Source organism: Semicossyphus pulcher, unplaced genomic scaffold (assembly GCF_022749685.1).
Source record: "Semicossyphus pulcher isolate SPU_LCO1_2020_fin unplaced genomic scaffold, fSemPul1.0.p SCAF_10, whole genome shotgun sequence".
NCBI lineage: Eukaryota > Metazoa > Chordata > Actinopteri > Labriformes > Labridae > Semicossyphus > Semicossyphus pulcher.
In genome coordinates, this window is record NW_027211604.1 from 24,330,757 (window position 1) to 24,343,336 (window position 12,580).

At 46.0% G+C, this 12,580-nt stretch overlaps 1 protein-coding gene across 2 annotated transcripts in view; it reads right to left on the reverse strand.

Moving 5' to 3' along the window:
* fam222ba (family with sequence similarity 222 member Ba) overlaps window positions 1-12,580 on the reverse strand; it is a 38,805-nt gene that overhangs the window by 4,576 nt on the left and 21,649 nt on the right. For both annotated transcript variants that reach the window (XM_069678174.1, XM_069678183.1), the window contains exon 2: window positions 8,660-8,787. In XM_069678174.1, coding sequence (XP_069534275.1) covers window positions 8,660-8,741 — 82 coding nt within the window. In that variant the 5' untranslated portion in view covers window positions 8,742-8,787. The remainder of the gene's footprint in view (window positions 1-8,659; window positions 8,788-12,580) is intronic.

Sequence of the window (12,580 nt, forward strand, 5' to 3'; positions counted from 1 at the left end):
CCCCATCACCAAAGCCCCGCCAGCCTGACCTACTTATACCAAAATACTCGCACTGATGGACCTGACGGGAGCTGATCACTGGGAAGGATCACAAGTCTGATTGCTGGTTAATTTTAATTAACTCTTCCCTTCAATTTTAATGCAGGGACTTTCACTTCAGGTGAAATAGATGTGGTTATTGCAGCACACAGGCTGCTTCCCTCTGTGGTTAAGTGAGCAGTAATTTGAAATGTCTGAATTGTTGGCAGGGGTCTGTGGTTTCATGCGGACGTGGCCATTATGCTCAGTCTCACAGCAGACAGACTGGGCCTGAGGGATGAGGCACTGAGCTGAACTGCGAGCGCTGACACGGCGGCACCAAGAGTTGTGCCAACTGGCTAATTAATTCACGCTTTATTTGTGAGCAGGAAACAATGGGCAGCGATGTGCGGGGCCGGTATGGGGCGGCACACAGGGGGCCGCTGTGACTAAGTGTTCCGCCTGCTGATGGCAGCCTCATTAATGCAGGGGTCCGGGCCAAGGAGCCGGAGCTCGACACCCGCCGTCACTGACGCCTGATGTCTGTTGCTGAATAGATGCCAGGGTAAGCAAACAGATAAATGAAGACTTACACTCAGGCTGACAGAAATGCTAAGGATGCTACTGCACCTGTCGTACACAGGTAATGATTAATGACCATTTGTAGAGTGACATAGAGGCCGACTTAGGAGTTGAATGCAACAATTGACCAATAAAACTCTGAACAGAAATGGTCCACCAGTGACTTTTCTCTGTGAGATTCATGTTTGAAATTCTTTATCTTAAAAACCTTCGTAAAGGTTTCGCTCTACTGTTTTTTATTTTCTATCAAAATAACGGTTGTGCCGCCCCCTGCTGCCCACAGGTCGTCCCTGTGTTTTACAGTGCACTTAACGTAATGCGACGGCAGGTCTGTTTTCAAAGGTTTACACTGAGAGTACAATACATTTAATAATTAGAGCCCGACTGATGTATGTTCTCTGATATCACTGAGCCGATATGTCCCGATCAGGACTGAACGATTTGAATATGATCTGTGATATTACAGGGAACGGTCATCGTTACAGCATTGTTCTCATTCTCATGGTGTGTTTTCTGAGTGGATCTGCACCAAACAAAGATATCTGATACTTACGTCTGTGTAATGTGTAGAGCATTTTGACACAAGTTTTACCTTTAACAAATATTGCTCCTCCTGCGATTTCGATTACATTTTGATTAATTGATCAGCCCTAGTGCCTGTCACAGTTCAATCAGCATCGGCCTGTGTTCCCCAATATGCAACAAAAAGTGGTTCCACAGAGCGGATCAGGCAGAACACGGTGCTGGGCTGCTGAAGAATATGTGTCGTCACATTAACAGTTTACAAAACTCTGAGCACCGCACGCAGCACATGGTGGCATGAGCTGGATTGATTGACATCGTGTCATTCTGTAACACATTCTTGAATAAAGTTGTTAGTTAAAGAAAGCGTAGGTCATAGTCATATAAAACTGTTGCACAATCTACATGTAAAAAGGTCTCCATATCTGTAATTGGTGAACTTTTCCCTTCGAACATCTGGACTCAAAAGTCTGACACCAGTTGGGGTCTACGTATAATTTCAACATCAAAACAAGATTAACTATCAGTATCAGATACATTTACAGATTGTGGCACAGTCTCCTTGTTCTGCAACTGTTGTCCAAACCTCATGTCAGTGTATCGGTGGAAAGGGCTGGAAGTAGGTGGGAAGAGAGTTCCATCAGCTGTTGCAATGAATAAAACATCTTCCACCATTTCATGGGAATAAGATCTTCGGATGAAACCAGGATCGTGGACAGCATGAAGGAATGTTAAAGACCACAGTTCCTTTAAATATCACTTCTTTCAGGGCTGCTGTGTTTGAAGAGGAGCAGAGAAGCTGTGATGGGATGTAGGGGTTCATACTGAGTCAACACGGGAGGGTGAGGTGGAGTTATTAATACGAGCAAGCAACACTGAATGATCTAAGAGCTTCAAAGGAGACAAGAACAACTTCATGTGTAAGTGCAGGTCTCTAACTCGTACTGTATGTACTGAGTCCTACGTTCATCAACTATTCACAGCATAGACCCAAACGGTACCAGACCAGTCACCAGCCGTCGTTTGGCAAACTCCACACAAAGTAATGAGGTGTATACATTCAATATAAAAGCTGAACTGAATGATAAATCAATATGTATGTGTGTATACTTTTCCACTCATACATGGGGAAATTAAACAATGTGCTGTATATAAAGATAGAGTGAATATACAGCTGTAACTTCCTGCAGCGATTATCTGTGTACACTGTTATTTCCTCGCTGCTGGCACTTGTGTAATGAGTTTTATACTTAAGTTGTTAGACTCAGGCAAGTAGCAAAGAAAGCAATGTCAATGTCTGGAAACTGACCAATCCATTAAATTGGAAAAGGGATTATACATTGTTAACAAAGCTTAGGCAGGCATTCTGGGACAGACAAAGAAAATCAGAATGAAGAGTTTAACAGAACGTGTCATAAAAAACTGTCAATGAGCACTTTCCCCCGAACGGTGGATAACATCAACCTCTTGCTGTTTACATCTGTTTTAGGGCTCGGGCAGCTGTTGATTATGTGTTCTGGTAAGCAAGTGTAGCTTATTAGCATCTCAACCTTAACCTGAAACTTGGATTAGTTGCAGCGCTTACAGCATCAAGGGAGGGTTAATGAGGATATGAGTGAAGTTTGTAGGCGGCTGCGAGCATATCATCTCTCAGATCTCCAGCTAAGCACGTTCCCAGAGAGGGAACAGGGGAGAGAGGCCAGTCTGGCCATGCGTTAATTACCCCGCTGCTAGCTAGCTAGCTGCAACACAAGTGCACAGTCAGCAGGCTCTAATTAGGGTTTCTTTTATTCAAACTACTGTTTTTATTGAACAAGGTTTAAGCAGCAGGGGGCAGGGGCTCATGCTGCTGCAAATTGCAATTTTCACACAAGAGCAGGAAATTAAGTCTGAAGCTTCAGTGTCAAATTAGACATGTGACTTTGGTTTCCCACACGATGCCGCCTCCCTATATTTTAACAGAAATCTGAGCAGAGTATCCCATGCTGATAGGGCTTTGAAAAGTGAAAAACATTCTAAGGAGAGGGAGAAAAGATGTTTCCTTTGATGTCAGCAGGGACTAAGATGTGAAAATCAGCCGAGTGGCCCGGCGGTCCTCACTGTTTGTTCTGCCTGAAAGAACTGAGCACCAAGGGCCACTTTGTGGTGCTTGAGTCATCCTGTCTGGAGTACGAGTCGTTTTCTTTGTGACCCACTGTCTCTCTGCGTACCTGATCTACTCCTCCGACAGCCTTTACATTTCACAGCCATCATCTGTTAACAGTCACTCCCTGATGATAAATAGAGCAGCTGCTCCGGCCTCGCCTCTGACAGCAACCTGCAAGCTCGTAACTTTAAATTACTCTCCTATGCGCAGACTTCACCCGCAGGCGAGGAGGCAGAGCGCGGCCAGCCTGGTGATCTGGAGCTCTCGGTGAAAATAGAGGGAGGGGAAAGTGTCAGAGACAATATTCTGTCACAGAAACGCAGCATTAGAGTGCACGGAGCAGCTGTAGGGATGGTGCTCTAGGGTAGGAAAATGGGAACACAAATTGGAGCTAATTATGTAAACTCTCCATCTGAGCCTTTTCTTTCTGTGGGAACTTGTCAGTGTATTGAATAAAGATTTCAAGTGACAACTAGTCTATGGGTTTCACCTTAAAGCAGTCAGGCACATCTCTCATGGAGTTCAGCTGTCAAAAGATCTTCCATGTGGGTAAACGATGGGGCTCTGCAGAGACAGCACAGTGTGACTTGAGGGTTGAGGATCTAGCTGCGTGGCAGCGCACAGTGTGCCCTGCACAAACCACAGACTACAGCCTGACTGAGGATTTTTAGAGACTGATATCAACGCTGATTTTAGAGACATTATTGATATACACTCACCGGCCACTGCATTAGGTACACCTGAAAAACCTGATGTAATCCAACACACCAGCTCAGCCATAAGATCTGCTGTCATGTTGCTCATAACTGCTGGTGGGGCTGCACTGAGCTGCTTTATATTCAGAGGTGTTCCTGATACTCTGGCCCCCTCATGTATGTAAATAGGGAGGACAAAATATTAGACACATCTCAGTATAATGTAGTTCAGTACAACAGCACCTTTAACTGCAGCCTCAGTGATAATCATTGAATTTACACACTTCAGACTGTCAGCAAAAACTAAACTTCATAAAGCAGAATCCATGTTGGATTGAACTGCTTTAGATTGTACAGGTGTTCCTAATGAAGTGTCCGGTGAGAGTATAAATTTAATTTTTCAGCTTGAATGAAAATATAAATATTTTACATAAAAACACTGATTTTACACCAGCATGAGAAAGGTCTGTAGCAGGCAGCTTTCTTAAACTAATGACTTCATTAAAGAACATGAAACATTTTTATACTTTGTCGACCAATCAGAGCAGACTGGTGCTGTGATGCTTTGCTCCGTGTGCTGCAGAGAATATTGTAAACTATGGAGTTGGAGTACATTCTGCTTGAGGACCATTTTTAAATCCCAAGCATTGTTTTCTGGCCAGGAAAGGTTTGTTATCGGCCCATAGCAGCCAAATATCAGTCTGGCTGTACCAGAGACATGCAGAAAAAGATCTACTGCGGCTGCATAGTAGGCAGCGAAACCACCTGAGACTGCACAGATTTTTTTAGTTCTCTTTTCCCTTTGGCACTTTGATAAAAATGATTCAGACTAAATGAAAAACAGCTCCACAGCTTTTGATGTAACGCTGTGTCTGTTAATGATACTTTGAAGAGCAGATGAAAAGGAAAAGCATTATAAGAGAATGACGAGGAGGAAAAAAATAGATTGAAATTACACTACTAAGACCGGCCGAGCTGTGAGAAGCACGCTCCATCACCAAAATGGATTACAGTGTTGGGCAGAAAAACAAATTGAACTCCAGTTGTGCCTCGTGCTCTGATGTGTCTCAGTTTGTCACATAAAGGAAGAGCAGAGAGACGGAGCGGCTGATGGCTGCACCATGTCACAAGCCTGCCTGAGTGAGGCAACAGACGTTGGCACTTAGCAGACTCCCTCACGCTCGCTGATCTCCTGGGGGTTGGCTGATTACTGTGATTCTGAAATTACAGTCTTGATGAGCTGAAGCATTTTACAACAAGAAAAAAAATGTGCTGCAGAAATGGGTCAAGTTGGGGCTGAGTTTCCACTCGGAGAGAAAACAGGCAGGAGGAGAAGAAGACTTCTTGTGATTAAATAAACAAAGCTTATTAACTGGATGGGCAGTAATCAATGTTGGGAAGTGGGTGATCTTTTGGGTTTGTCCAGGAAACAAACTGGAGGACAGATAAAAAATGTCATGGCGAGGCGGTCGCTGGAGACAGCGGTTTGCATAATCCTTTTAAATTGATCTAAAATTATAACTGATAGTGAAAGCTCCCGTCTCTCAAGCCCTCATATTGGACCGTTGTCGATGGCGTCATGACTCCGTGTTACCTTCAGTGACAAACGTGGTGAGATGTAGTGCATGCGGCCGGGGCCGACCACAGGAGATCGATGTTTGCATAATCCTGTTTAAATTGATCTGAAATTAAAACGGCAAAAGCTACAGCAATCATTCTTTTTGCAACAGAGAGCTACGGCTTCTGTCGTTTGTGTCATCATGTCGCACTGTTGTTAATAAAGTCATTACAATAAGTGATGTGCAGTTTAAAACCTGGTTAACACAGGATGGCAGGCGGCGGGGGCTTGTTGTTTGCATGTCTGTTTAACTTGATCTAAGATACAAACCAAAAGAACTTACACGCCGTCCTTTAGGTTGGACAGATTTCAGGGATAAGAGCGTCTGAAGACTCGAAACACCAATGCAGGCGTTGAGTTTCTGTTGCAGAACGCGTGTTAATTAATTGATGGCAATTCACATATATCAACGATTTCTGTGAGAAGCACATCACATGTACACTTCCACACTCTAATTGTACTCCTTTCTTGACTGTACTAAGTTTTAATTCACAATCTACTTTAATCTGATCACTTTGCTTTGCTTCAGTCCTCAAACACACCTGCACCTCTGCTCTGTGCACAGCTGCTGACCCCGCCCCCTCTGTCTGTCTGTCCGTCTGTCTGCTGTGTTGACTGTCTTCATCAGCAGTCTGTTTCATTAAGTCACAAAAGTTGAACATTTTCTCAGAACAGCACGAGTTGCGTGCGCACGAGGGACTTTATTAATGACGCAACGATCAAAACGATCGATCGATTGATACCAAATGACATCTGCACCTTTTATAAGCTGTATAAACACACGGAGATACTCAGTATGATTGTTTAGATTGTGTAACATTACTGCGTATGATTGTGTGCGGACAGAGAGCGCCCGATGTCGGACCCTCTTTTGCCGTTAGAACACTGTGAGGAGTAAACAGGTCCTGCTGTTGTTTATTTGGTTGCCACGACTTTACGTGTGATTGACGTCCTGTGACTCCTGTCACTGTTTCAGTGCTCTTCCTCAACGAGCAGAGCGGGCCAACGACCATTTAATGGAGCAGACATCTCCCGTCATTTAATTGCAACTTCAGGACACGTTATAGAAATCTGAAGCAGCGGCAGCAACAATGTAAAATGTATGTAGCCGAAACACTGAATCAGCTGCAGTCTGACGGAGACACAGCCTCTGGGGACAACGGTGAACATGTCGGGCGTGTAGCCAGCAGTTAGCGATAAACGACCTCCAGCCAAGACTTCCTTCTCCACGTGCTGCATCGTTCACAGGAAAAGAACCTGTTCTTAAATTTGCCGAAATGTCAGCATCATGATGCAGGTTTGTAAACATGAAGCTTTGTCAGGTCCTCAAGACGAGAAGAAAACTTTTAAAATGTTGGTTTGTTGAACCGAGGTCGATCGATCTGACGCATTTGAGGAAGTCTGAACGCTGAACGGCTTTCGTGACACAGCGTCAGGGAGTTCATCAAGTTGAATTTTAGATCTAGAACAGATTGTTAGCTGTTAGCTTGTTAGCTGTTAGTCTGTTTATAGAGGTTAATAAGAAGCTGAATCATCATCAGATAGCTGCTGATGGAGCTGTGATGTCATCACGGTGGATTATGTTCTGCCTGCTTTTGCTCTCCTCACAGACTGTTCTTCCTGCATACGCCGCAGCCTGCTGACACGTGATTGGTCAGTATTACTTGGACTACGAGTATGAAAAACAGAAACCAGAACACGTGCCATCTCTAAAATGTGCGTCCCTGCCTACAGATGCTACAGTTCTATGTATAATGATTACGCCTCAGCTAACCAGCCAATCAGCTCGCCTCCACATTATCAGGACCATCCAATCAGAGGAAGCTAAACTGTTACAATACTTTTATCACAATGTGGTTCATTGACTTACAAAACCTTTAGCTTAGCTTTTAGCGATTTTAGGGATATGAAGCATTTGAAAATACTCAAAGAAATGACATCACAAAAGGCAAAAATCCCAATGTAGGCAGACAACAGACGGTATAAAAAGATGGACAGCTCCTTAAAAGTGAAGCCAAAGCCTCTCCCCTAAGACCTATACTGAAGCCTGTCCCCTGCTGACTGGCTGCAGTATAGGTCATAAACCCGCCTCCTCCATGTTAACAGATGGGACATGAGTCAAACTATAAAATCAAAATACAAGTCAAATAAATTTTTCTCAAACATGGTTTCTGTCATTATAGCTAGTTCTTATCATGCTGATTCAGGGGGTTCTTGGCTTTAATTTTGTACAATGAGAGCGGATGGAGACACGTCGTCCATCTTTATATACAGTCACTGAGGCAGACCATTACCACTGAAGAGTTTTCAGGGTTAAAAACAGTGAAATGATGCTGTGATCATGAAACTCAAAGAGACAGCACTTAAACCCGCAGCTGTTTACATTCATCCTTCTCTCATACTTTATTTCCTCCAATCACTTTGGTCAGATCCAGTTAGCCTCAGCTTTCAGCCTGCTGACTTGGACTCTCCTTTTGTTCTGCTGACCCTCACACTGTGCAGAGTCCAAGTCTGTCAGCAGTTGTGAAATTCAAACACTTTGAGTTAATTGGGCCAGCTCTGACTAGTCTGCCATTAAACAGGACAGCAGATTGCATCTTTAATTCACTCACATTACAAGATCGTCAGGGCAAAAACACACTCGGCTGAAATCTGTCTGCGAGTCTGACAGTGAGCGACTCCTCCTGATGGTGACAAGTATACTAACTCATGAATGTGGTGATAAAGAGTTAAAGTACGCAGACTGCATCACAGTCATTTCGCAGACAGATCTTCAGGGGCGATGAGGGAGGAAGGGAGGGGGCGAGTTCACTGTTCATCAGCAAATTAATGGCGCAGTTCATCCTAATTTCCCTTGAAGACAGATCTGTGGTCCTGGAGCACAAAAATACTCTCTCTTTGTGTCGGGTTTTAACACAAAGCTGCAGGAGAGAACCAGGCCAGGGTTGGCTCGGGCATCTGACGAGGGGCGGGCGGCAGGATGGTAACAGCTTGGTTTGTTGTGTGGGATGGTGGTGGTTAAAAGTGTGTGTGTGTGTGTGTGTGTGTGTGTGTGTGTGTCCTGAGATGTGTACTTACATTTCTGAAGTCCAGTGTTCATCTGCGTGTGGGGGAGAAGCTGGAGGGGGAGGTCACCTGGCCCTGGCAGACAGGCCAGCATTTCACACAGACACTAATGCAACATGGGACACACACTTCTCCTCACACTGCAGAGAGAGAGAGAGAGAGAGAGAGAGGGGGGAGGTCAGCAGTCAGACATCACTGCGAGGCAGCACATGGTGCGTGGTGATACAGAGGCTGGGTCCAGACTAATAGAACTCTGCGGCTGATCCCCGGAGGCACAGGGCTGAGGGAGACATAGTTACCTTTCAATTAGAAACCGATTCACACCTGGAGCATCAGGTAAGGTGACATTTGATGCCAATAACAACTTCAATTAAACATCAAACAGCTGAAGTAAAACGGGCAGACTGGGCCTGAGGGGCTGGCTGCTTTAAATCGACTCGGTCCCTCCTCGCCCTGCATGTTAGTCAGCTGGCTGGACCCTGCTACCTGCGCTCTACCTCTCCGCCTCCACCCGACCATGGCGGAGGAAATTAATGACTCCTGTACACTCGAGAAGGAACACACTCGAGAGGCCCGGCGCTGACAAGTTAGTGAGTCTCTGATCGATACTGCAGTGCTCCAGACCTCAAAGAGGCCTTTATTTTAGGGACGTTAAACAATGGAGCCCGCTCAGGACGTGCAGAGAAGACATGAATAAACGGCGCTACAGCGCCAATAAATGCCTGACACTTTGTGCAATAACCTGATGTAATAGAGAGGGAGAAAGCGTTAGCCATGCTCCGCTTGCCTTACTGCTGTAGTCAAAACACCACAGATGCTTGCTTAATCAGCACTGAAGAACAGTCAGGGAGCAAATTAAGTCTACAGAGTCCGTGCCCTCCCCCCCCTTTGCTGCGTGGAATCAGAAGAGGGCGGCAAGTGTGCGCAGACAAACAGCGTCTATGAGAGAGGCAATTACCCACAAAACAACCTTGGCGTGCCTGTCTGCCGCAGGGTGAAGGCTTAAAAGTGTCTTCCCCCCCCCGCAGGGAGAAGAGACAAGTGGAGGAAAGAGTGACAAAGCGGGAGAGAAAGGTGGAAAGAGAGAAAGACGGGTGGTGGGTTTAAGGTGATGGTGGGGGGGCTGAACTTGCTTTAAAAAAGCAGGAGCTCAAAAAGGTCAGGATGACAGCTCATTTAAATCCTCCCAGCGAGAGGAGAAAAAACAAGCCTTAATGAAGCTGCCAGTCCTACACAGGTACCTGAGAGTGTTGCACCTTGGGGTGCTGCAGGGGCAGGGGGGGGAGGAAGGGAGAAAAGGGTAGATAAAGGAGGGGGAGACAGGTGGGTGGCAGAGCTGCAGTCTTGAGACACATCTGAGGATTTTGTGGGTGTTTTTGTGTCGGTGATGCTGCGTCACCCCTTCTGATACTCGGCCTCCCACTCCTCTCATCCTCCCTTTCCCCCCTCGCTTTCTGATTTACAGCCCGGCCCGCCATATGGCAGCAATCCCTGCCCTCGATTCAGCGTGTCACCATGCATTAACTTTAATTGGCCTGATATGTTATTCTTTTCCCTCGGCCTTGGAAGGATTTTAGGTACATGGCAGCTCCTTGATGTCAGCAGGCAAGGTTTCCAGCTCCCTCTCATTTATCGGGGTGCCAAGATTTCACACAAAGATAACAGCAATCTCTTTGACAACAGGCAGGTTTGGGTAGGATGAAAACTAAATATCAAATATAACTCTGTCTTTGCTCGGCGTTTCAAAAACAAAACAGTGGCAAGAGAGTGAAAGGATGTGGAAAAAACAGCAGCATAAACTGTCAGTTCAGTTGTTAAAAGAACACACACACATCAACACACGCCAGGCAAAAAACAGCCAACAGGCCATCAGCCCACCCCCTTCCTGCCTCCCCCACAGCGCCCCTGAATGTCAGAAAGCTGTGCAGTGGGGAGTGCTGCGGCAAAGGTCAGCCTATGGTAATGCCCCAGCTGACACTCTGCTTTGCAGTGCCGAGCAGGGGGAGATGAAACCCAACAGACAGAAGCCTGACGTCGACTGACTCGCCTATCAGCACCGCTGCCACCGCGACTTCAAATGTACATCGCACGACAAACACTGGAGCTTTTTTACAAAGGCGGGCCGCCCGCACCGAGGCTCTTTAAACACACGGACTATTTGTATCAGGAGCAGGGATGACTACACCTGACAGAGTCGAGGCAGACGGGGACTGATCTCGCTAAAGTTGGGAGGTGCCGCTCCTCAGGTGGTAATGGGCACGTGACTGTCTCGGCTGCTGGCTCTCGCTGAGTCCTGATTGCCCTCTGAACACCATGCAGGGGGTTAAGCCTGGTCTGGACAAGAGCTTGACTCTGCAGGCATCCACCCTTTAGGCATGCAGGATATGAGGAAAAAGTGCAATGTGGGATACAATCATGTGACGACCACATGACAAGCGGTGTGAATATTAGCTATAACGTTACATTCCTTTGTCTTACTGATGCTAGGCGTGTTTTACACTCGCAACACGTCGTCCTCTCTGAACCCTAAATAATCCAGAATAACAGAGCACCTGTTCTTTTTCACCACAAGGTCTTCGTTGAGCACATTTTTTCTCTTCTTCCTCGCCACCAAACCGACCCCAACTAATCTGAGGGAAGCTAACGGCTAGCTGTGTTTGTGAAGGCATGGCCCATTAATCCAGGGCTCCATGTGATGGGTGAACACATGAAACGCGTTCATGTGTACATCTTTTTCTTACTCGTTGCTTTTCCAAAAGCATCTTGTTCATTGTGTATTTTCACATCACTGTGATGATGGAAATAAGATGTTCTGTGCAGCCTACCACCCGTCCATTCAAATAGGTGTCTCCCCATCAGAAGCCTCTGTGACAGAGACACAGCCCCGCCTGTCCTGGGTGGAAACAGAGTTGCGTCTGTGGAGGCCGAGCCGAGCCAGCTGGGCCGGCCAGTGGAGCAGGGATTGGCTTGGTGGAGTTTAGCCAGGCGTCTCACACTATCAGCCCCGTGCAGACAGACACCACGGGGTTCTCACAGTATTAGAGGGGGGGCCCCCGTGACTCGGCAAGTCTCCACCAGCTACTTATAGAAGCGTAATAAAAGTGTGCGAATAACTGCGCGGCTTTCATTATAGACAAATAAAGGCGAGCAGACAAAAGCAGGACTTGAGCGAGTGATGCGCATGGCTTGTGTCATGTGTCAAATTGCTCCCATAAAAGCTGACCTATATTTCCTTGTATTCCTCAGTGGGGAGGAGGAACAGAGAGACGTGTGGAAGTTTAAAAAAAAGTGCAAAGACGAGGAAAAAGGAACCGGATCGGCGGAAGTCGTTTAGGAAATAAGTCCAGCTGACTGCATGTGTGCCAAAGCTTCTCACCAATATCCTCCTCATCAACTATGATCTGCATGTGGAAGCGATCTGCGAAATGCGTCCAGCTCATTATCAGAAATCATATATGAAAATATCCACCAGCAGCAACGCAGGAGGAAACGGGAGATCGTGCACCAAAAATAAGCTCATTAGGAGACGTGCAACAATATTAGTGGAGAAAAACAATAAGAAAAAAAACAAGGTGAAAAAGTGTGTTTGGTTGCTGGTTGAATATTAACAGCTTTTCCATACCAATTAAAGCTAAACCAATTAGGAGAACCAAGTCACCATGTTGTACATTGCTTGTGCTAACGGCTGAAGGAGAGGAGGAGTGGAGGAAAAGGCAGGCTGCTGTTATTTTAATTGCATGTTTACCCCCAGGTTATGGGTCTGAAATAGAGCCAAGAAAAAATGTTGCAGCAAGAAATTCAATGCAACTTCAGTGTGTTGATTCTCTCAGGGACAGAGAGAGTGAAATTACTTTTCTTTGCAAGCTGCGTCTCTGAATAGGAGGTAAAGAATGAAAAAGGAGCAGGAGGAAGAGAGCGGCTTTTTACCCTTGA